The sequence below is a fragment of the Rhinolophus sinicus genome, linkage group LG01, assembly GCF_036562045.2.
Source record: "Rhinolophus sinicus isolate RSC01 linkage group LG01, ASM3656204v1, whole genome shotgun sequence".
NCBI lineage: Eukaryota > Metazoa > Chordata > Mammalia > Chiroptera > Rhinolophidae > Rhinolophus > Rhinolophus sinicus.
In genome coordinates this window covers 80448034-80474595 of record NC_133751.1, presented here as the reverse complement: position 1 = coordinate 80474595, position 26562 = coordinate 80448034, and the positions used below count along the sequence as shown (strand labels likewise).

The following is a 26562-nucleotide window of genomic DNA, read 5'->3' as shown; positions in this document are numbered from 1 at the left end:
AGGAGAATAATGGGGAGGCAAATGATGTTGAACTCTAAAGCTGTAAAGTGTCAACACAATTTGATATACCGCCCAGTTCATTTAATAAATATTTATGAGGGCCCACTATGTGTCAGGCACTGAGGTAGTTCTTAAGGATACAACAAAAACCAAAATCAAATATCATATAACATTGGAGGAAGTTATTCCCACTTTTAATTTATTTAAAGTAAAAGTCACTTAGACCAAGGTTATTATTATAATCATCAGTGCTTATGTGATACAAATATTATATAACATGAGACCTGATTAAAAATTATTACTAAGATTGAGACTAGGTTTGGAAAGCAGTTTCATTACATCATCTCATCAACAATGTTCTCTCTCCTACTTGTAATCTTAGAAATTATTTTGATATCTAACTTTTTAATAGGATAACTATTTCCTTTTAAAAATCCCTTTAAGAAGGTATTATAATTAGAGGTCAAACACCCACATTATTATTAATTACATTCTCTGAGAACAGCACTTTGCATTTTTAATAATTTCAGAAAAATAACATGTCTTAAACATACTGTTGCTTTACCTTTAGAAACAGACTGACATCCAAGCAGTTCCACTTTCATTGCAATTTTGTGCTGCCATTCGGTAGGATTCACTCTAATAAAACGTGCAATAATTGGTGGCAAAAAGTTATTACGCACATCCTGGTGATAATCTTTGTTTCCTTGAAATATCTTTAAAAAACAACAAAAAATTGGTACTTTACATCAACAGAGGCCAGGGCTAAATTGCTCCACTGAAACATATTTGTTTTTTTTTTTGCTCTGGGCCTTAAATGAGATCTGCAAAGTATGACAATAAGAATTAATGTTTAGGAAAATAAGTTCATCACAATTAGGAAAACTATTGACATGCTGTACATTCTTCATTAAAAATTTATAAAAGGAAAATATGGAATATAAAAATGATTTTAAGATGATATAAACACAACAAAAATGCCAACTTGGCAATTTGGGAAGAGGGTTTCAATTGCAATGAGAGTGTATTGTATTAATAAATTAGTAACTAGTCCTGTGGATGTACCAACTATTTAAATATGTTAATTTTATTTTCAAAGTAAAACATAATTGAACATAGGCGGTCTTAGAGGAATGCTTTACTGTAGTTTTCATAATTTTTCTCTCAATAAACAGACTGAAAGTGAACACATACTGACAAACACATAACAGATATATATCTCCCCCTACTGGATAAAGCACATAAACACAGTTCCTATGTTCTGTTTTTTTGTTGCTCTTTGAACCAGAAAAGTGACACTTGTTCTTTAATGATCACAACTAAACAGCAACAAATGCATTATATGAATAATTGCTAGGTAAAAATATGATTTCAAGTGACTGTGTCATTCCTTTAACTATTTCAAGCAAATAATGATAGACCTTACACTGGAACAGCTCTTAATTCTTTACAAAGCATTTTCATATAATTAACTCAGGCGCTTTTCATGACAACCCTACGAAATAGGCAGAACTCAGAAAACTGCAGCTTACAGAGTGTAAGTGGATTGCACAGCCAGCCATCGGTAGAGCAGTGATTTGAATCTGTGTCTTCTGACTTACGTATAGGGCTCTACTAAGCAAAAAAGAGCCCTCCCTCCCTGTTCCTGCACGCAAAATCATCTAGGTTGTTTCTTAAGACCATTAGAAAATGAACACCTGCCTAAAACCAAAGTGGTTTGTTTTTATCAGTTAAGGTAAGAGAAAGTAAACGTTTACTTTTTTAATCAAGTCATTTCCAAATATACAGCTATTTTCTTTCTGGCTGATTCACATGGCATTAGACTGTAAACTTTTAAGACGTGTTAGTATCCTTCATTTTTCTAAAGCGTTTATTTGAAGTTACAATAATCTCCACACTAATAAGCTTCCATTATTTCCTCAAATATTACTCTGAAATAAAACGAAAGCAATTATTTACAGTCTATTACATTAGTGGAACAGGAATAATAAACAAACATCATTTTAGGACATAAAAACTATCCCTGAGATCTTACTCCATACTGCTGTCTCATTTTTATAGAAAGCTTAAAGGGGAAAGATTTTAGAAAAACTAAGTAAAAAAGATTTGCTATATTTAAACTATGAGCATTTATTATGAACCCTTATGTACAAGGAGGTTGGCGAGGTGTCACGAGAGTAAAATGGAAATGGAAGTCAAGGTTCCCACTTCTCCAGGAACTTAAATTTTATTGACTGTCACCACACACAAATATGGCATACTATAAAAGCAATATATTATGAAAACAAGTTGTGTATACATTCCCATTTTCTGAAAACAAAACCAAAAGCTGTCTTATCTGTATGTATGTGCTCACACATGTGTGCATGCTTAGAAAGGGTGTGAAAATGAATATGTCAATTACCCTTGAGTTGGAGGTAGATGAGGGAGCAGGCGGACTAACGTAAGCAAGGCAAAAGACTGTTATTTCACATAATTTAATGCAAAGACTTCCACTTCTATCCATTGATTGACTAACAGGGACTGGATTTATCCTTTCACCTTAAACCTTTGAAAAATCGGATAAAATATATGAAAAGAATGGTTTTTCAGACAGTGGGTTACAGGGAGCATAAGGCAATACTCCCTGAGAAAAGGGAAACAGATGAAGTGAGCCCTTCTATTGCCCCAATATTGCCTGGGGAGAGTCTGGTGGTCTCACTGAATTGAAGAGATAGAGCTCAGAGATGGAGAGGCCAAGGTAGCTAGAATTTGCATGGCACAGTGTAAGAGAGAAGAGAACTACAGAGAGACCTCTAGGATCTACAGGGAGCTTCCCCTTAAATCTTCACCTGTATGTAAAGAAACTATATATGGACGGGAAAAGAACCACCAGAAAGGTGACAGTAGAACAACTCTTAGAACTAGCCAGGGCTGGGAACAGCTCACATTGCCAATAGCTAGAGTGGAAGTACCTCACAACACATGAGATGTTGAGTTGAGTACTTAGAACAATATTGTCTCGGGAGCAGGGGAAAATTAGAACAAAAGCCAGCTCAAGTCCTGCCTAAGAAAGCTAAAATGTAAGCCTTGGAAAAACAATGATTTTCAAGTAAACTGTGTCCCAGAATAAAGCTCAAGAACATTTAAAGGAACAATAAAAAATGAAATCCAGCACCAAACAAATAAAGTTTACAATGTCTGGCAACCAATTAAAAATTACCAAACATGTAAAATATGACACATATTAATCAATATAAAAACATCCAGGTATGACACATCAACAGATAGATAAGGGCATTAGAAGAGTTATTACATACTCCATATGATTCAGAGGTAAAGAAAAGCATGAGCACGTTAAAGAGAGACATAGAAGAAAATTTAAAAGCCCCAAACTGAAAATCTAGAAATGAATAATACAATCTTGGAGATAAAAATACACAAGTTGGGATTACAGCAGATTAGACATTTCAGAAGAATAGATTAGTGAACTTGAGGACAAAACAATAGAAATTTTCCAAACAAGAACACATAGAAAGATTAAAAAAAAAAAAAAAAAAAAGAGCAGGGCATCAATGAACTGTGGGAAATCTTCAAGAGTCATCATATTAATGTAATTAGAACTGAGGAGATGACATATTTGAAGGAAAAAAAAGACCTAAAATATTTCAGATTTGATGCAAATTATAACCCACAGATCCAAGAAACTCAAAGAAACCCCAGCAGAAGAAACATAAAGACAACTGCACAAAGCACATCGTAATAAAACCGCTTCAAGCAAATGATAAAAAGAAAATCTTAAAAGCAGCCAAGGAAAAAAGACATTAGATATTAAGGAATGATAAGGATGACAGCAGAATTCTCACTGAAAACAATGCAAACCAGAAAACAATGTACCAGCATATTTAAAGTATTAAAACAAAGAACTGTCGACCTAGAATTGTAAACCAAGTGAACTTATTTTTCAAATAAAACAACAAAGTCTTTTTCAGAAATATAATTCAAATGTTGTTAGATGTTTTTATAAGCATGGATAATTCGTATAATTTCAAAAAAATAGCTATATTCCATAAATATATTATACAAATACATACGGATGTGCTAAATGTAAAAAGTAGTCAGAGTTGGGGGCATTAACCAGAAGAAAGATAGATATGGAGACAATATTGTTATTAGCTTCAATGGGTAGAGGCTCACCAAAGATGAAGTTCATGTGATACCAAGTAGAAGAGAGGAAAGAAGGCCTTGAATAACAGCAGAAGAGTTTAGATCCATATGAAAGATTATAGGGAACCCCTGCAGTTTTTTGAACAGAGAGATAAGTGGTAACTGAAGATATATTAGCAAATCTTATTTATATATGATAGAGAACTGATAGCATCATTTAATTGAAACAAAACTCATAGGGAAGTTTCATTGAAAACATGTGCTCATAATTTCAATTCTAGATGAGAGGAATCTACCTTCCTTGGGGACAGGGACTCTTCCAGTTACAAGATCCTTCTGGTGGATCACGAGCCAGAAGCCCAGGCGGAAGTGATCAACATCTAGATGAGTCACCTTTGCCTACTCTGAACCCCTCCCTCATCATCTCATCTGGCACATTTCAGTACTGTCATGTTTTGCTAACTAAAACAATTTCATAAGGACCACAGAAGTTAAGGAAATTCTTCAGGTAGGAAAATGTAGACGTTTTCTAAGGCAAAGTTGGTGAGGTCATGTTGAAATAACCTTTAAAGTCTATGATATCCTATAATTTAATACACTTCTATCTTTAACTCTTTTGTCCCCTTGCCTGCAGTGTAAAAATTTGGGAACAAATCAGTTTCTCCATCATTCTGTGGATTGATAAGAAAAGCTTTTTAAAGATAAGAAATTATAAGTTTCATTTTAGAATTTTTTTCTTTTTTTAAAGTTTATTGGGGTAATAATAGTAAAGTTACATAGGTTTCCGGTGTAAAATTCTGTAATACATCATCTATATATCATATTGTGTGCTCCCCACCTAGTCAGTTCTCCTTCCATCACTATATATTTGACCCCTTTGCCCTCGTCTACCACTCCCCTCTCCCCATTTTGGAATTTCTTAATAAAGTATGTAAAAATCGAGTTAACAATGTAGTGGGGGAAATAAAGAGTTAAAAATGTAGTGGAAAAACAAATTATCAAAAGAGACCTAGAACCAGAGAATTTCCTAATCATGGTTAGAAGGGTAAGGCCAATAACTAACACTACCTAAAATAACCAGAAGAGCGCAGAGTAAGACCAAATGACATCTAACTTTTACAGCACACAGGAGAGCTTCTGTGACTTTTGGCAAAGGCATATTTTAAAAACTTTTTAAAAAAATACCTTGTTAATCATTTTACCTTATCCTGCTCCACACCAGGCTCTCTGTACACAGTCCATCTCCGTCCATCATCACTGTATAGAATTCTGTAAGCCGACACATAGTAATTATGCTCCACCATGGTGGAGCCAGTAGTTACAATGCCTGGGGGATGGAGAGGTGCTTTCATTACTGCACATAGTCTGTTACTTGAAGTCTGCTCACCATTGAAACATGAACACCTAACATGCACTACTCAAACCTTTCTGCCCATGACACATTACCATATCTAACTGCAAACTTTCCTTATAGTAACTAAATCCTTGGCTTTGTTCCCTTGTAGAGAGAGGAAGAATTATGCACAGACACAAGGAAAGGACCATTCTATTTTAGCAGGTTGTGTTCTTATCATTGTAAAATATATTTCACCTACTTAGTAAGAATGACTTCCTGGGAATGGACAGGTTAAAGATGATTATGGATATTATTTTCAGTACCAAAGCAAAATAAATCTTTAATAAAACCAATCCCAACCAATTATTCTGACCATTTGCTAAGTTGCTCAAATTATTAAATTTATACTCAGCACATGTGGATTATTTATAGCACTTAAAGCTGACTCCTTGAACATAAATTTATCTTAATGACTATAAGAGATGCATGTTTCAGACGTCTCAAGATCACTTTACTAAAACATTAAAAGAATTTATTACAATGAAAAAGAAAAGCTAGTAAGAATCAAATACCAACTCCTCTCGTGTATCATGTTTTTTATAAAACCATCTTCAGTAATAATAACGCCAGTAAGGAAAACTTAAAACCATATAATTAAATTCGCAGTGACTTAATGTTCTATAAAAACCTTGGTGTCACCAGGTTTCCAAATAAACTCAGTATTATAAATTGCTCTAGAAAATTATGTCTCTTGACCTGTTATCTTCTTTTCCTTATTCAGATCTATTTGTAACCACTGATATTCATCAGTGGCAAACGCAGCCCAAGGAGGTCCCAGTTTCTTCAGCCTGGCCTTTTCGGGTTTCCAACTGTTCTCTTGCCCTGTGTGGTCAGTCCACTCTAGCACAGACGATGCTGTTATCTGAGGATCGGCAATCACACCAGATTCCATCCCCAGTGTTCCATAACAACCTGACACAAAAAAAGAAAAAAACACACTTTGTTTCCAGATATAAATTCAGTATCTATACAAACTTGCCAAATGCAAACTTTCTATTGTACCTTTAGTTAACATACACTATACTGTAATAAATTTCAAAACTAGGCAATTGTTTCTTGGGTCTATGTCTTCGGTGTCTTGCCAGAAACTGTACACATTTACTCACAAGTAATAACCACTAGTTTAATGGAGATACATTACCCTCTCCCTGGGACACACCCCCAGGTCAGAGGGTGATTCACCACCCCCTCACCTCCTTCAGGTGTTTACAGAGATGTCACGTTCTCCATGAGGCTTGCCCTGACCCCCCTCCTGCACTGCCTAGCCTTCCTTGCTTTATTATTTTACATCTTTTATGACAGTGTAAACACTACATTACAAATAATTGACTTATTCACTGTTTACTGTCAATCTCTCACTACCAGAATATAAGCTCCAGGAAAGCAGAATTTTTATTCTGCCCACTGTTGTTTTCTGAGCACCAGAACAGTGCCTGATGAATAAAAGAAGGTACTCAATAGTTTCAGTCAAATGAATTAATTACTTCTTCACACAAGTTCCAAAATCACGTTTTCTAAGAAACTTTCCTTGCTTACATGGTCATTTCCCTACTAATATAAACATTCAGTTTATTTCATTCATTATATTAAATTCTCACCTAACTTTAGCATTATTGTGACAACTAAATGAGAAAGTGCAAAAAACAGCAATTGGCACAATGCCTGACATAGTGTTCAAAATTTAACTACTGTACAAATTATAATAAATTATGAAGTCCATGAAAGGCTTACCACTTGTCTTAAATGTAAAAAGGCTTGTAGACAAGTGTCCCCTGAAAGAGAGAAAGGTGTTTTTGGTGACACTCATATTAACATATAACTTCTCCCTATGTCTTAGTAAAACTTTTTCTTTTGTTTTCATTTTACTGTATAAAGAACTAAGAATATTATCTGGCTATGTATTAGCAAAAAATGTCTCATTTCTAAGCAGAACTTCTGAAACCAGCATAAACAACTTTCTCTACAAGTATCTAGCTCCGAGTTTCATAAGAATACATGATTATGCAAATGTGTCCACATAACCTTTAATATATATTTATCTAATTGCTTTTCCATGAAATAAATGGACTCCTAAGACTTTTCTGTGGCTATGACTTCTGGTGAAGGTACACCGCAAGGTGTTTAACTCTCAGGTACAGAGGCTCCAGTTCCCTGGGTAAACAGAAAGAAAGCTGGCTCCTCCTAAGAGACTGTATTGGTTACAGGAAACCAACATATCTAAGGACAACAAGTTTCAGTGTTACGATGCAGAACTGCATTTGGATTTCAAAGTAACGGACAGAATAGGTGCACTAGGGAGAATGGAGGGGTGGGGCAAGTGACTAGGTCACCGTACATCTGGTCAGAAGACTCTAAGGAACTTGGCGGGATAAAATCATCAGTGTATCTCCTGCCTTTAGCACAACATTGAAACCATTACAAGGGGATATATCCTTTCCTTATTTCTTTTTAAGTATAAAAAGAATTCATGAAAAAATATCTTTCTAAAGGTAGAACAGCGGAAAACAATGAAAGGACCTGCATAAAAGCATCTAAAAGAGACCAAAAGAAGGAAAGGTAGCTGACTCTATACCAGAGATGGGCAAATGATATCCCATGCATGGCACGGTCAGTGAGCCAAGAATGGTTTTTAAATGGTTAAAGAGTTGTAAATAAAACGAAAAAGAATAAGTGACAGAGACATGTGACCCATAAAGGGCTAAAATATTTGCTAGCTGGTCCTTTACGGGAAAAGTTCGCCGAGTCCTGCTTTCTGCTGCCCTAGGTGTGGATCATGCTCCCGAGTTCTGAATGAAAGCTGGCCTAGGGCCTCTGAAGAAAAGCTGGTTTCAATTAGGCTTAGTCCTGTCCATAGGACTGAACATATGCAACAGGCAAGATTGACAAAAACAGACCAGGAGTATTGCATTTCTACTGAATGTTTCAACTTCTCTTGCTTTTGATGCCCAGTCTAAGTTTTGTAAGATAACAGAATGTCGTAGATACCACAAAAACACATTCTGCAAATATTTTCTTGGGATGAGAAGGGGATTGATAACAATACTACCTTTGATTTATGTCAAGATCTAATTTTCATTCAAAGTATTCCAATTATCCCCAATGCATCCTGGATGACAGGGACAGAGTAAGGAACAGAGTAGTTATGCCTTCAGAGCTTCAAAGTAAAGGAATGATTTGGCTTTTAGACTCACTCCAGGCTTTCTCAACACTTAGAAAAGAAGAAACAAACAATTCATGCTTTCAAATGACTACCTTTATGATGAAGAACAAGCCACGGGAGTATGACCTTGCCTGTCCTCTTCAATGCACTCAGGCACTGAGCACACACAAATGTGAGGACTTACTGCCCTCATGGTACTTTATGAACACCACTGACTGTGATATTACTGAAGTCTAAAGAGTCCTTATTCTGCCCCTGCCCGGCACGCTTATTATAAACGGCATATATACTTACACGACCGATGTGACGTTGTTAGCCAAAGAACTTTCATAGTACGGGATCCCTTTACTAATCACCACGCTGATTTGCCCACCCAAAGTGTTTGACACCACTCCTGCGTGCACTCCAGCCATGCACAGCGGCGAGGACTGGGGGAGGGAAAAAGAAAAGATTCGTTTTTTATTTTTTTCCGGCAATTCATAAGTAAGTCACACTTCTTCAAGAAATTGGTTGATCTGGGCAGTTTTCCCAATAAACATGGGTAAGATAGATTACTGAGGCCATAAACACAGAACACGTTTTGAGAAGAAAAAGAATAAAACATTACGTATTACTAAAAAGGAAATAATTCCCAGAAAAAAAATCAAAATAAAGATACACAATAGTATACATCTACCTATTCTGAAGTTGTAAAAAAAAAAGAAGTCTTATCACAATTTTAACATAAGCCTATATCCAACTTACATCTCTATATCCATGAGGGATTGTTCCAGATATCTCAGCAAAAGGAAGCAGACAACCAGCTGGGCAATACTTACTGTGAAATAAAAACAAGTTAAAGGACATAGAGTGCTGTACCTTCTGTGGAAAAAGACCAAAAAACCATCATATATCCGTTTTTCAGTTCAATGTAAATTCCATCATTTCACCTCCTTGAGAGAACTAGCATTCCTAAAAATCCCTTTCAGCCTTTCTTCTGTCCATCCATACACATCTTCAGCCACATATTTACAAAAACCACGTCATACTCTACATACTGTTTTGATTATTTCACTTTATAATGAATACAGGCATATTTCTACTATAAGACCTATTCATATTTAATACATACATGATATTCTGTTTTGCGGATAAACCATAACTTACTTTACCAATTCAATCTTGATGAAATTTAAGTTGATCTAAAGAATGTTTACAGCATTCATTCTTTTATTCCCTTGCTCCCTCGCCCACCCACTCAAACACTTACTTGAATGTCTGTTACGCTGTCTGTCATGCTGGGCTGTACTAGGCACTGGGTTTACAAAGGGCAACCAAACCAGCATGGCCTCTGTCCTCATGAGTTACATTCAGTAAGGTGAGACACTGATACTTACACAAATAATTAATTAGACTATGATGCTGCTATGGGGAAAAGGGACTCTAGGAAATGACTGGGAGGAATCTAACTGAATAAAAGGAATGCACACATTCAGTAAACTTCCCGTGTGCCAGGAAGCATGCCAGTGCCTCAGGTCATCCACAGAACAACCCTATGTGGTAGGTGCCATCACTGTCCTCATTTTACAGATGAGGAAACTGAGGATCTGTGTGCCTAGGTCCCAGGACTGTTAAGTGTCAGATGTGCCCAGTCTGTGCTCTACCTCGATCAGGGGACGGGACTCTGAGGAAGTGAAGCCTCTGCAGAGAACTAACAGCTGTCACTGGAGCAAGTGGAGGGATGGGTACCCCCGTGGGAAGGAACATTATGCCCAGGAGGCGGGTGGCCTGTTTGTATGTGTGTGTCTGTGTGGACCTGAGGACGACCAGTGCAGGTAGCGTGCAGTGAACAAAGGTAAGGTTAGTCTGAGAGAAGGTTGAAGAAGTGGGTGGGGGCCAGATCACGCAGAGGCCTTGTGGGCTAGGGTGAGGAATCTGGAATCTATTCCCAAGTAAAAATAAAAAGTCAATAAAGGATTTTGACAGCGTACATACATAACCTGGTTCATAGTTTTAAAAAAGAGTATTGTGGCTCCTGGGACAGCATTAGACAGACAGAGTAGTAGCACAGGCGAGAGACGATGGCAGCTTGCATTTGGGCAGTGGCAATGGAGGTTGAGTGCAGGGCACAGGACAGCTGACCCTCTGCAGGGCTGTGTGCCACACACAGTTGCCAGGGTTACCTCTGCTGATCACGATCCCCACGAGAGCACACCCATCTCATATAGAGAGAATCCTTCTTTGAAGTTTCTTTGGGGAGAGGTAGCAAGTTGAGGGGAGGTAGTGAGATGGTCTTAGAAGATAAGCATGGTTTTGCCAAGGAGAGAAAAGTAAAGTGATTCCAGGCAAAAGTTATGAGGCCAGAGCAGTGTAAATAATCCAGAACCATTTCAACATGAGTATACGAGATGAGACTGGAAACATGGCCCAAGGAGCCAGGAAAGCATCCCGAAAACCAGGCTAAGGAATGTGGATGACTTTTGTCTTAATTAGGAGCTCCTAAAGATTTGTAAGCAGGGGAATGATGAGACATGTATTTTAGAAAACCTGGCAATAGTGTGACTGGCCAAATAAAGCCAGGAAAGGTTAAGAATGGGAAATGGATTAAAAGTTCATTCCAGTCTAGGCAAGAAACAATGGCATAAGGCAGGCAAATAAGTAGTAGAAATGCTACTTGGGTAAGAACACTGAAGAATTCCATAACAACCCAAATCATTCTCTTCTCTTTCTAAAGAAAAGATAAATCGCTCTTCTACCTTTATTAGCAGTTTTTCCAGATTTGAAGAGCAACTAGTTTTAAAGTACGTGAAAATAACATTTTCATTGTGGAGAAAATCCAAATGCTACAATTACAGCACGGCATCTCATTATGGCTTTAAATAAACTCAGATTTACTGATGTTGGAACAGACTGTGTCATACCATGTACACTAATCTTAAATGGATAAAGAATGAGAATGAAGTAGATGAAGAGCAACCTTTAAGGAAACAAAGGCACAAATATGGTCATACCTGAACTCAGGTTCCAAAAAACTGGATGCAGTGTCTAAACAAGTAATTAGATCTAGAAAAACAAAAATAAAAAACGGATTCAATAATACATAGGTTTACTCTTATTGAAACACTATGTCCAAATCCCAAATCATATTGTTCTCAATTTCAAAATCTCAACAGCCGTCAAGGTAGTACTAATAATTTTTTTACAAATTTTTGTTAATCATTTTTTTCTGATTTTTAAGTATCTTGATTTCTGGGCTATGTCTCTCCTTAATGCTATTTATTGCCACATCACCTCAGAGAGCCACGTATCTATACATAGAAGTTACACAGGTAAGTATAATTTATAACCTTTAAATGGCTTCTATAAAACAGCTCCCAAAATAAAGAAAAAATATTTCTTAGTTATTATATGACTAAAAATGATCCTTTGCTGATTACATAGCAGGAAAACAACGAAAATGAGAAAAGTGCGGTGAGTTAATTCTGTGGCTCTAAATAAAACTGCAACTCAAAATCTGGTCCATATCAGGTCAGCAACATCAGCATCTTCTGGGAACTTATTAGAAATTCAAGTTCTTGAACACTACCCAGCCTTACAGAATCTCTGGGAGTGGGGCCCAAAAATTTGTTTTAATAAGTACTCCAGGTAATTCTTAAACACACCATGTTGGAAAGCCCTGCTCTAACTAATGACAACACTTTAAAATTTTAACGTTTTCTATCAGGAAATCAACAAATCGGAGTAAGAGCTAAGTGGTCTAATTAAAACCTAGTTCACAGACTGTGTAAAAGTTGGCCTTTGGTTCAAACATTTGAATGGCTTCCTTCTCTCTTCTTCTGAGGGCAAATCCTCCAAAATGGCCCACAAGCTCCCGAAGTGCCTGGTCCCACCTCAGTCTCGTCTTGTACCCATCTTGGTTTCTTGCCGCACTCGTCTTCTTTCGGTTCTTCTGGCACATGCTGTTCTCTGGGTCTGGACGGCTTCTCTGCTACCCCGTAGGCCAGCTGACTCCTCTCTAAGGTCTCAGTTTAACTGTCGCTTCCTCACAGAAACTACTCCTGATCTTCAAGTCAACCACCTTTAGAATGTAGTAATCACCTAAGTTCGTTTTGTTTGTTTTTAATGAGATGACTACCACATGTTCTCACAGTACCATACGCTATGTGAGGATGTGCTGATGCATTACCGAGTTAGCAGCAACATCCTTCGACAACGCCTGGCCTACACACACAGACTGAGGCCGTTCGTCCTCACCTTTGTGTCGCCAGCAGCAATCACAGTGCATGGCCTAACACGAGGGTTTTAATTATCATTTACTGAATACCTGGATGAGTATCTGGTTATTAGCATGTTTGGCTAAGTCCAATCATGTACCATCCTGTAGGGAGAAAAATCTGGAAGAAAGCCCTAGGCAATCACAAATGTAAGAGTGATTTCACATACAAATGCTTGGCCAAACAACTGTGCCCACCAATACCCGGATGAAGACAGCACCTCGCATGTGTCCTAGTACACTGATGATACACAAATATTTGTTAAATTAATGGCCACCACGGCAAGCATAGGATAGGACATGCTTAGGTAATAGGATAACTGATTATTCTAGTTTACAATTCTCAAGAAACCATGTGTTTATTACCTAACTGAAATGTGTCTTGAAAGAACGAGGGTACAGTAACTGTTACAACACAGAATAGGACAGCAGTATTTTGAAAGCGATAATATGGATTAATGAATGTGTATATACCACAGGCATCTGAACGATGATTAAGTTAAATCTGTTTTAGGAGTTTAAAAGGATACATACCTGGATAGGGGTTTACTGCTTACTACTGGGTTTACTGACTGGGAAAAGCAGAAAAACTGAATTACCTATAGTCCAATTATTCCTGGCAATCTTTACATTGCATCAATAAGAATTAATTTTCCACTTTCCTGCTCTACCAAAAGAGTTTCCAACTTCTAAGATTAGAAACTGAACTTCTAAGATTAATAGCCTGGGATAAAAAGGTACCTGTGTGGTCCAACATGGTATTTAAGCCACAAGAAGACTGCCAGCTGGCCCCATTACGTTCAGGCCACATGCCAGGATGCTGGTTGACTACGGATGTACTTGATCAGAATAGAGCTTTATTATAAGTCCATGCAGTGCTGAAACTCCAGATTATGCCATGCAAATGTATGCAACTCACTTGGCCTTGCTCTCAAATTCCATGGGGGCTCAAAAGAACTCCCTTGGAGGAAAATAGGAATTCAAAATGGACTGCTACAAGGAGAGCCAAGAGACAAAAGGGAGAGAAAGTCATGATTACAGATTTTGACCTATATAACTTCACAAAGGCAAAGAAAACATAAATTAAGCAGGGAATTTCAGAAGCTTTAAAATGTGTGTTTCTTGAAATCTTTTCCCAAGTCAACAGCCTTCCAGAAAACTACTATTATTACTAGGAGGCTCCTAGCTAGTAAGAACACAGTCTAGGCAAGATAAATACAGCACAAAGGAAACCATCTGCCTCAGAGACTTCTGATAGCAATATGTAAGAAGTTATAATGAGGGGCTGGCCCGGTGGCTCAGGCGGTTAGAGCGGTTAGGAAACTCCGAAGGCTGCAGGTTCGATTCCCACATGGCCAATGGGCTCTCAACCACAAGGTTGCCAGTTCAATTCCTCGAGTCCCGCAAGGGATGGTAGGCTCTGCCCCCTGCAACTAAGATTGAACACAGCACCTTGAGCTGAGCTGCTCCCGGATGGCTCAGTTGTTAGTTGGAGCACGGGCTCTCAACCACAAGGTTGCCAGTTCAATTCCTCGACTCCCGCAAGGGATGGTGGGCAGCGCCCCCTGCAACTAAGATTGAACACGACACCTTGAGCTGAGCTGCCGCTGAGCTCCTGGATGGCTCAGTTGGTTGGAGCATGACCTCTCAACCACAAGGTTGCTGGTTCGACTCCCACAAGGGATGGTGGGCTGTGCCCCCTGCAACTAGCAACGGCAACAGGACCTGGAGCTGAGCTGCGCCCTCTACAACTAAGACTGAAAGTACAACAACTTGAAGCTGAACAGCACCCTCCACAACTAAGATTGAAAGGACAACAACTTGACTTGGAAAAAAAAAAAATAATAATAATAATAAAAAAAATAAAATTAAATTAAAAAAAAAAAAAGAAGTTATAAGGAATGTAATAGAACTGAGAGTCCAGAAATAAATTCTCAAATTTACAGTCATTGATTCTGATAAGGCTTTTAAGACAACGCATTAGGGTGGGGACAAGAATAGTCTTTTTTAACAAACGGTGCTGGGACAACTGGATATCTACGTGCAAAAGAATGAACTTGAACCCCTACTTCACATGATATACAAAAATTCACTCAAAGTGGATCTAAATTGAAAAGCTAAAACTATAAAACTCTAAGAAAAAAATAAGGTGTAAATCTTGGCTTTGGATTAAGCAATGGTTTCTAAGATATGACACCAAAAGCTTAAGTGACCACATAAAAATACATACATTGAATTTCATCAAAATTAAAAACTTTTGTGCTTCAAAGGTCTATCATGAAAGAGAAAGATAACCCACAAAATGGGAGAAAATACCTGCAAATCAAATGATTTGATAAGGATATAGTATCCAGAAAACAAAGAATTATAACTCAATATTAAAAAGACAAATAACCCAATTTAAAAGTGAGCAAAGGATCTGAACAGAGATTTCTCCAGAGCAGATATATAAAAGCACATAAAAAGATGCAATATCATTAGCTATCAGGGAAATGCAAATCAAAATTACAATGAGATACCACTTTATACCCATTATGATGGCTAGAATCAAAAAGACAGATAATTAAGTGTTGGCAAGGATGTGGAGAAACTGGGAATATAAGATGATGCGGCTGCTTTGCAAAATGGTCTGGCAGTTCCTTAACAGGTAAACACAGAGTTACTATATGACCCAGCAATTCCTACTAGGTGTATACCCAAGAGAACTGAAAATATATGTCCACACAAAACTTGTACACAAATATTCATCCACTGATGAATGGATAAAGAAAATGTGTTACATCTATACAATAGAACATTATTCGGCCATAAAAAGTACCGATATATGCTAATAACATGCATGAACTTTGAAAACATGCCAAGTGAAAGAAACACGTCCACATCCTACATGATTTATATAAAATGTCCAGAATAGGTAAATCTATAGGGAAAAGATTAGTGGTTATGTAGGACTGGAGCAGATTAAGGGGTAGGGAGTGGGGACTGACTGCTACTGACTATGGGGTTTCTTTAGGGGTGATGAAAAACTTCTACAATTGACTATGATGCTGACTGCACAGCTCTGAATATACTGAAAATCAGTGAACTGCGTATTTTAAATAGGTGAATTGTATGGTACGTAAATTTTATCTCAATAAAGCTATTATAAAAACTGTTATAAAAGCTATTATAAAATGTGTTAGTAGGTAACAAATACGTTAGTAAAATAAAGGAAGGCAGTTAGGAAAAGTGAAGGGGTTGCAGTTTTAAGTAGAGTGGTCAGGGTAGGCCTTACTGAGAAGGTGGCATCTGCTAAAAGCCTTAAGTGATGGAGTGAGGTCTGAGGTACGTGGATAACTGCGACTAGGCAGAGGGAACCACACAGGGTCTGAGGAGGGAGCACGTCCAGCATGTCTGAGGCGAGTATGAACAAGGGCAAGAGAAGTAAGAGATGAAGTCAGATGAGTAAAGAGAAGCCACATCTTACAGGGTTTGGAAGGTAAGGACATTGGGCCGAGCGAGATGAGACCTTCATTTTAATAGGACCATACTAACCACTGGGTTGAGAGCAGACTGAACGGGAGAAAGGGCAGAAAACAAAGGTCAGGAAGGAATCTATTGCTATAACTGAGGTAAGAGTTGATGGTAACTTGAACAAATGGTGGTCATGGAGGTGCTAAGAGGTAGTCAGATTCTGACAGACGTACACATGTGTACTCCAGGAAGAGGCTGATAGGTATGAAGTTTGAGAGAAAGAAAAGAGTCAAAGGTAACTCCAAAGGATCTGGACGGAGCACCTTAAAAAAAAAGATGACCATAAAAGTGCTTAGGGCGTGATTGCAACAAATACCAATATTGCTCTTATTCGTCAACTCAATTTTCATGCTGGAGCCACTTTAACATGTCCTACAATACCAGAAAATCAGTGATACGTTCCAAGTGCAGCATATAATTTATCCTTAACTAAGAGCCTCTGCAATGGGAGGTACCCTGTTCCCCGAAAATAAGACCTGGGTGGACAATCAGCTCTAATACGTATTTTAGAGCAAAAATTAGTACAAGACCCGATCTTATACTATATTATATTATATAAGACCCGGTCTTCTATTATAGTAAAATAAGACCGGGTCTTATATTAATCTTTGCTCCAAAAGACGCATTAGAGCCGATGGTCCGGCTGGGTCTTATTTTTGGGGAAACGTGGTATTTTTTAAAAATAATTTAAATCAAACACTTAACACATACAAAAACATTTATAACCCATATGTTACTACACAAAACACTAAACACGGGGTGCATTTCACTTGGGTGCTCTGGACAAGACAGCAGCAGTAGGCAGGATGCCCTCAGGGCTTCTGCTCAAGCAGACTGGCATTCTGCTCTCGCTTCCTTGTGCAGCTCAAAGGATGGTTAACATCTACAGTGTAGATTCTACACGAAGTCTAAGCAGCAGAGTCTAACCCAAGGTGAGGGTCATCATCATCCCTATTAAAAGAGCTTTTATCCTTCCCTAGTACCTGCCTTCCTTAACCCTGCAAGACTTTCTAGAGGAGGCAGGCCTCAAAACAGGTGGGGTTTTGAAGGCAGCATAATGTGACTTGAGGAAGAGCATGAGCAAATACAAAAACAAAGGCAAGCCAATAATAAACAAAAGGATAAAGATTCCAGGGTTTTCTTAATGAAGACATTGACATCGGATTTTCTAAAACAGTTTCAAACTTAATCAGCAATATTACTATCAGCCATAATTGATATCCTATACACAGGCTTTATTTTTTTTAATTAAGTACAGTTAAAATTGTTTTCCAACATGTAATAACTGCAAAGGCTGGGAACTTTATAATTGCTTCATGAGATATTTATTTAAACATGACATCTAATATTAAACCATAGCTAATACCATGAAAATGTGATAAATCTTTTGTAAGTTCACAAATCAATCGAAAAATATCTGCATATTGGTGACCTAGAAATTTTTTTGATTGACAGCACTGGCTATTTCTGAGATTGCAGGATTGTGAAACAGATTTAGATTTCCCCCAATTAATACTCTTAGTTTTGCGTGCTTGACTGAATTGAAAAAAAGACGCTCAGCAGTGTCAGCACCCGTCACTTACAAGAGTATAACACCAACTAATACATTAGGGGCAGGGTATACTATTTGTCCAGCTGAAGTCATTTACTTCTGAAGAAAAGGATGTCTGAGTGCCTGTATTCTAACTCAAGAAAGCGTAAAATACTACAACTAAGTTACCGTGTTTATTTACCAGAAAGGAGAAAACAGGAAGAAGCAAGATGATTCATACCCACAAATTCTCCTTTATTTGCTCTAAAAATCTTTAAATAACCCATTTCCCAGAGCCCAAAGGAACATGAAGTCTTGCCTTCCTAATTCATACCTCGTCAACAATCTTGCACTGTAGTGTGCAGACAGCTGCTTTGTTCAAGTGCTAGAAGACGCGGGACAAGGCTCATCTTGCTATAACTACTAAGTTCTCTTGTCAATATAACTGTGTGACCTTGGGCCTAATTATTTTCATGATAGAAACCTGGCAGTGATTTGTACCATCTGCAATTTTGTGAAGAGAAATTTAAACACATAATAGAATTGATTGTGACTCAGTCAACTAACATTTACCAAGTGCCAGATACCATATGAAGTATTTTACGTCTTATCTCCTTTTACATACTGAGCATAGGACTAAATCTTACGTTTCTCTTAGAAATATTACAGTGCTATCTATGGGAGTTCAGTCCACAGTGGGAGCTCAGGACAATTTTCTCAGATGAAAATACTCAATGCTTTCTTATGGATGATGTAGGCATGGCTCAGTTCAAAGCAATCAACAGTGTAGTCAGATAGACTACAAGCTACATATGGATAGGTCAAACTGTTTTTACACCTAAGCTCCTATATACTAAGAAATGAATTATAGGCCATATTAAAAGATCACACAATTCTTTTGTGTCCTATACAGTATCTAGGACACTAACAAATACATGAATAAGAGCAGCAGTGAATGAATGTATCCACGAGGTAGCACAAACACACATCTAGTCCCTTCACAGCACTCCTAATGTACTAAAAAAAAAAAGAAACACACAAAACACACTCAAGTCATTAAGGTGATATTCAGGTTATCTGTCAGCTTGGAATAAACTCTTTCCGGTAATTCGAACTGCCTCTGGGTTAACACCATCATAACAGTGTCTGTTTATAAATGCTCTGCAAAGTCAGTACCACATTGCTCATCAGCACCTTCATTCTACAAACTGATACAACAATACAGATATTTTTCTATTACTACACGTGTAGTATACTATGCACACAAACACGATACGTATTCACTTGTGTGTAAATAAGGACAAATCTAAAGATATGCATGTAAATGGAGACTTCGTTAATAAAATCTTATTAGTAGTTTAAAAGTTTTAAAATGTTTGCCAGATACAACAATAACAAAAATTAGGAACACAATTGAAAAGCTAAAAAAAAAATAGAAGCCTCGCTAAGTGTAGTATTCAAAACAGAAAAGAGTCTATAAAATTATTGTACGATTATGGTAGCAAACAATCTAAGGAATTCATGCTCTATTTTCAAAACCAAAAACATTCCATGAAGAAAAAACAAACAGTCACAGAAATCTGGACTCTATTAGACAGTAGTTCTCCATCCTGCCCTATATTTCATTTATAAGTTGATATAATCTGATAAAAGATGGAAGAAATGGAAAATATTTGCAAAAGTAATGTGGTTGAAGAATGTGGCAATCAGAAAATTATTATACTACTGGTGTTAATTCTAAAAATAATCTAATGTATAACAACAATAACACTGTCAAATGGAAATATTTCCCAGGTCCAGCTGTTCACAAGTCTTAAGCACACTGTTGTCAGATTTGAACGGGTCACCAGGCAATGAATGGACCAGTGTTCATGTTCCAATTAGAAAGTAAGTTAATAGCTACACTGAATTATTTTATTTCACATGAAATTTTAAACTATTTACGATTTTTTCCTCATCAAAATAGAGGCAAACTTTACACTGACCACTACAAAATTCTGGGTTGGTGAAATCTAAAGTAATGAGGTTTAAAAATGACTATCAGACTACTACTTTTCCAGTTAGAGCACAAAACAGAAGCTGCCTTGAAGGACTAAAAGCTTTCAGTGCAAATGCAGATATGTCTTCTAAGCTCACTGTCCTAAAACTAAAATAACTTCAAATTCATTGTCCAGAATCATCCTAGAAATGTTGAGCTTTTCCTAGAAACTGGCCAATGATGAACAGATTAAAAACTAGGAAAAACTAGATCACTCGCCTATAAAACTGTTTACTTTTCAAGTCCAGTGGTAAAGGCTATGTTTTTAAGTTTTTAAGTTTAATAAAAATGTCAGTAGCACTTATCAGTATAGTAGATGAAAAGAGCTGAGTTAGGACCTCTGAGCGGTTGGTTCTGGCTCTCTCACAGAAAGACCGGCAGTAACTTAGGAGTTTCTCTCTATAAAACTTTTAAATAGTGGTTGCTAATATGATGTGCAGACTATCTCTAAGGTCCATATATACTCATATATCTTCAATTTTCAATTTCAGAAAGTCTAGTTGGAATCTGATGGAACTATAACACTCTAAGTAGAAATTTCAGGCCTCTCAAAATTACTGAAAGTGCCGATTAATACTCTTTATATCTGACTTTGCCAATGGGGAAGTGAGAAAACTTTTCCTTTCACTGGTATCTACACTCTTTCAAAATGAGGTTTACAGAAGAAAATTACAAAGATAACTGGTAATGGAAAAGACCAGAAACTACTGCTCAAAGAGCATTAAAAATAGTAAGGAAAAATGAAACCATAAAAGTTACAAAAACTAGACACAAAAGTAAAGAGGACACCAGGTACAACCGAGGCATTAGGCAGTCCAAGGCTTCATCCAAGACGGCTATGTGGTGTCCAAAGCCTCTTACTACAACTTCAACTCAGGTAGGATGAATCCTAATTCTTTGAAATGTTTTGTTGTAGAAGATATGTCTGATTCTTTAAAAGCTGGTCTAATTCTAGAGTCACACCACACGTATAACCAGAACTCTTAATGCAGTCATCTCTGCTCCAGTCTCCTCTAACAGCCTCTTAACTGGCCTCCCTACAATTATTCGTATCTTTCTTCAAACCAACTCCTCACAGAGCCAGGAAGGTCATAAAAACAAATAAACAAAGACATAAATCCAGTCAAGTTCCAACCCTTACATTTTCTACAAAGCCCTGAATAACATGACCTACTCACCATGCACTCTCTTTATCCTAGCTATGCCAGTTTCTTTTCTGGTCCCTCCTTCCTACCTTGAGACTTTTGCATCTGCTCTCTTCCCTAGAATGTTCTTTCTTGTCTGTCTAGAACCTCCAGTTTATCATTCAATTCTCAACTTAAAAATGACTTCCTCAGGAGAGCTTTGCTCTTGATTAACTTTCCACTCCCTGTTCCTCTCTGGCCTATTGGTTGTTTCCTTCACTGTACTCATAACTACAAGTAAGTAAGCGTGTGTTTGGTATCTTTTTCCAACCCTGTACTGTAAGACGATGAATGCTTGAGTCTGAATTATTTACTGCTATTCTGTCAATGCCAGGCATACAGCAGGAAATGAGGCATTGAACGGAATGTAATTTTGCAATGGGCTCTTGTACAAAGTAATGAAAATTAGTCTATGTCACACAAAATCAGGACTCGATCATAACACATTTTATAACATTAACAAGTCTTTGTGAGAGTTTAACAAACGAAGAAGCTATTGAATCAAGATTTTTCACAATCTTCATTCCCAAATACTCTAAATCTTCAACTGAAGCTATTGAATCAAGATTTTTCACAATCTTCATTCCCAAATACTCTAAATCTTCAACTAAGTTGCTAAGCTGGGGACATGTAATGATGTTCCTTGAAAATATTCACGGAATTCAGTGTGGCAGCTAAGTTTCCTAGATGGAAACAAACTGAGGTGCTCAACCAAAGCCAACCAGCCTTCAAGTGAATGAGTCATTCTAAGAAATTGTGACTAAAAGGCCACCCAAGAAGAATAAGAAATTCAACCAGTGTTCTCTTGAATTTAGCCAATTCACTCAATTTCAAATAAAACAAATGCTCAATGGAGAGATCCCTGAAATGAGGATTCCCCAAGATGATTATGAGTTTTGGAAAGTGTTACTATAAAGAACTTCTAGATTATAGTGCAAATTTTAAAAAAACTTTGGAAGCTAAGATTCATCTAAAATAATGTCATAGCCATTTAACATTTGGCAAAGACATATTTAAGTCCACAACATACTGATTCTGTTACCTGAAATCACTGTCAATTCTTAAGAAACTTTAATGTAGGACATCAGGTTTCTATGGATCAAAAAGCTCCACAATTTAAATATCCAACGTAAGAAACTTTGTTTTGAGAGAATATTTTCCAAAAATCTTCAACTCAATAAACAGAGAGAAAGTGGAAAATGTGAAGAGAAATAAATAGTTTAACCTGATATTAAGACCAAGAAACTGAACAATAAGAAGGAAATTATGTGTTTATTTTCTATCCTCTCATCTATCAATATCTCACTCTTTTTTACCTCATTGTTTTGATGGTAGGGGTGGAGGAAATAAGTATGTATGTGTACAGTGGGGAAAGAGGAGAAACTAAAGTAACATTTGTTTTATGCCTACTATGTTGTATGCCTACAGATACGATACATGTATTAATTAGATTTAGTCCTCACAACTAACCCACTTACAGATGAGGTTCACAGAGGTGAAATGACTGGCCAGAGGGCACCTGGTTTTAATTCCAGGGCTACCTAGTGGCCCCTACTGCCCTTTCTACACTACACTGCCTCAGTTCCTGGTTCTGTCAAAAATATTAATTGTTCATTAGCATAATGTTTCGTTATTTTCTTTCCATTATTCCACCCAAATGAGTTTTCTTTCTCACTTTTTCTGAGAGATTAGCCTTCATACCTTGTTCTATAGCTTAGAAACTAAGGGAAAGTAGACTTCCTCACAAAGAACAGCTCTCTCCTCTACCACATTCTAAATGAAACTTGTAATGGTCCATCCAGGGTTTATCCAAACCTATCACTGCTAAGAAGGAAGAGTTTGCATTGCCCTCAGTCATGCCCAGGGCCCACACCTAGGAGGTACTTGACAATTGTCTCGTTTATACAATAAAAACTTAATTTTTAATTTTAAATGGTCAACTTAGATACATCTTTGTTAAATATTGAAGTAATTTAAAAGATTGTTTTGATATATCCTTGTATTAGCAACACTTCTTAAGCATTCTCACCACAATACCCCTAACAGCAGAGGGGAATATATGCCAAGTAGCCAAAACACCTGAGAGATGTCATTCAAATCTTGCCTTTTATCTTAGAGATTCAGATAAATTTTGTATTCTAGTCTGCTTAGTAGCCTTGATTGTAGTTTTTCCCCTTCAGATTCTAAGATTCTAAATATTAACAATGTGGAAAATGTGCTTATTTTGTAATGTCTCAGAAAGCACTCAGGGTACTCCTGGTGGTACAACTCTATTCTTTGAGAAGAATGGTAATAGTCTTTAACACAGTACCATGAAATGGTAAAATGTGGATAATAAAGCTTTAAATTGATGTACTACATTTCAACAACTGACATATTTTTAAAAGTCATTATTTGTGTTCCAATATTATAAAAGTAAAAAAAAAAGTATCAGTATTTCTTCTACTAAGGAAAGGGAAGTATATGGATTTTACATAAAAGTTAATACATTTTTAATTTTTGAAATTCTGAAACTGATCTAATTTTATTTGTTAAATTTATATATGTGTTATTAACTGTTCAGTCTTTCTACTCTATTATAAACTTAGATAACAGGTACTTGAAGAAACATTTTATTTTTGGTTTTAGAAACTATAAAATGTGGGAGCCATGGTATAAAGTGACAATTACCTTGTTTCTCTGTAACAGAGTAGGAGGCCAAAAATCCTCGTCCAGAAATATGGATTCCACTCATGAATAGCACTGTAATTTCATTGCTTTTTGATTCAATGGAATGGTTCATTTGCAACCCCAGACCACAGTATTTGCCTAGGAAAGAAAGAAAAGCAGGTATTTGTGGTGGCTCTCATGAAGTCAATAATATTTACAATGTAGATAACAAAATCAGAATAATATACCAAACTGGGTATCAAATAGTATAAAATGATAACAAGGATGTTTAGTGCTTAAAAATCACATTACTCTGTAGGAATCAAAAAGAGCCAAGTAATAACTGCTCAAATGATTCAAAAGAAAAAATAGTACAAACATCAGTGACCTTATGAAGATTCAATTTCCTGTGAAATACATGTATACTCTTTAAAATAAAGAGGAATTTTTAAGAAATTAAAAGCATTTCAAACAGGCAGGTGGCTGCATGAACTAGATAGTAATATTCTTAACATGCTCCCGGGACATAGGGTGCTTCTCGACTCCTGGCCTCATGAAATATCTCACATCTTTTTCAAACCCTCTCAATTTTTCTTCCAAGGATTATTGGACTTCTGGTCAATCCCTTTAGGTGATCATTTATAGTGAAATTAAAAACAAAACAAAACAAAAAAACAAAACTCAATTTAGTCTGTAACTTCTCCATTTATTTAGCATTTAATAAATAAATACCAAACACCAAGGTACACACACTTGTCTTAGGTGCTATGGTGTTCAATATAACATATACGTCTTGCTCATCCTTTCTTTGGAAACACCTACTGTGCAAAAACGAAAACAAACAAAAAAGCTTTCTATTTCTGAATATGGATTGCAATTTAATATATCAATATTTTTAATTCAAGCAAAAAAACACATTACAAAGAACCCTACAATGGTCATCTGAATATATAAGAAGAAAGATGATTAAAGCTTCAGACTTGTTTTTTAATACCAAGTAACTCAGAAATAGTCTGGTAAATAGGACAAATATTAAACACTGTATTACTTTTGAGTACAAAGTATTTAAAATTAATAACCCAATATTAAAAACAGAGTAATGTATATTTCATGTTATTCCAAATATTATCTGAAATATTAGTATCAAAAGCTACATAATTTGTTAGCAAAGCCAAATACATGTAGAGCTAGCACCCACATTAAATCTTAAGGCCTAATGGGAATAGGTAAAGGTAAGAGAAATTTAACCCACTAGACTCTTTACATAAGCCAGTTAACTCTTGTGAAAGTGAACATTAGTTCCATCTGGGCCCATCAGTACGAGCTATTCTTAGCCATTTAACGATCTATGTCTTTTTACAAGGCTGATTAAGATGCTCCATACAAATACTGACTTTTCAGATACTTTCAGTACACACGAAAAAGATCATATTTAAAGAATACCTATCACGCCATACAAAGATGTCTTTACTTTATAAAAAATATATTGAAGTGAAACAATGTTTAAAAAAACTTTTTTAACCCTTTTTAATATGAATAGAACCATAAAAACATTTTTATTAGTATGGCAGTTTCACTTTTTGTTTATTTGGAGTTATCTTGTCCTCCAAACTGTGAATAAATTCAATGTGGTAGAAATAAAACATTTTTTTAAACCACACTGGTACTATGAAACTGGAAAGGCAGTTCTAAAGAATGGATAATCTCAATTTAAAAAAACAGAAGGAATCAAAATAAAAGTACAATACCCTGTTTCCCCGAAAATAAGACCCAGACAGACAATCAACTCTAATGCGCCTCTTGGAGCAAAAATTAACATAAGACCCAGTATTATATTTATGTTATGTTATGTTATATGTTATGTTATGTGTTATGTGTTGTGTTATGTGTTATGTGTTATGTTATGTTATGTTGCCTGGTCTTATATTATAGTAAAATAAGAGCAGGTCTTATATTAATTTTTGCTCCAAAAGACACATTAGAGCTGATGGTCCGGCTGGGTCTTATTTTAGGGGAAACACCATAACTGACCCTGTAGGTTGCTTAAGTGAGTTCAAAATATACCAGATAAACACCTGCCTTCACCTGCTCTTCTCAGTCAAGATGACGCTCCCTTTCCTCACTGGGGTCCCTTCTGATCACAGGTTTTACCTATTACACAAGTAGTGCAAGCACTTGGCAAAATACTTGGGGAAAGGAAGAAGAAAAATCATCCCTCATCTGGGCAATATCCTATTTAGTTCTTGAATTCCATTTCTCCAGTTTGGCCATTCAGAGATACTCCTACATCAACATAAAGCATTTAATTGCCAACAATTACAGGCTCTGCTGATGGCTCTCAAAGTCAGCCAAAATCTCTACTTTCTCATGAATAAATAAGAGAGGAATTTCAAAAAACAGTATATGAGTACATATAGAAAATTACAAACATAAAAGTTAAGTATTAATCACAACACCCATGAAACACTGGCTTATAGTCTAAAAGAATCCATGTTCCAGGCAAATAACAGTGTTTAAAAATTATTACCCCTTAGGAAACTAGAAAAAGAAATGTAAATTAAATCCAAAGCAAGTAAATAGAAGAAAAACAAATAATAAGTAGAGATGAATTTGAAAACAGGAAATCAATAGAGAAAATTAATGAAACCAAAAGCTGGTTCTTTGAAAAATTGATAAGCCTCTAGTGAGGCTAA

The 26562-nt window shown here is 36.5% G+C and overlaps 1 protein-coding gene and 1 long non-coding RNA gene across 4 annotated transcripts in view; one reads left to right on the top strand and one right to left on the bottom strand.

Moving 5' to 3' along the window:
- Positions 1-26562, bottom strand: part of DCBLD2 (discoidin, CUB and LCCL domain containing 2) — an 80832-nt gene that overhangs the window by 15240 nt on the left and 39030 nt on the right. For all 3 annotated transcript variants that reach the window (XM_019756505.2, XM_074333022.1, XM_074333018.1), the window contains 8 exons: positions 23891-24028; positions 11693-11744; positions 9447-9519; positions 8997-9130; positions 7274-7314; positions 6239-6454; positions 5349-5473; positions 566-716 (listed from right to left, as the gene is read on the bottom strand). In XM_019756505.2, coding sequence (XP_019612064.2) covers positions 566-716; positions 5349-5473; positions 6239-6454; positions 7274-7314; positions 8997-9130; positions 9447-9519; positions 11693-11744; positions 23891-24028 — 930 coding nt within the window. The remainder of the gene's footprint in view (positions 1-565; positions 717-5348; positions 5474-6238; positions 6455-7273; positions 7315-8996; positions 9131-9446; positions 9520-11692; positions 11745-23890; positions 24029-26562) is intronic.
- On the top strand, positions 713-6490 carry LOC141571661 (uncharacterized). The gene is made up of 2 exons (XR_012496627.1): positions 713-4654; positions 6264-6490. It is a non-coding gene; the product is annotated as an uncharacterized LOC141571661 (long non-coding RNA).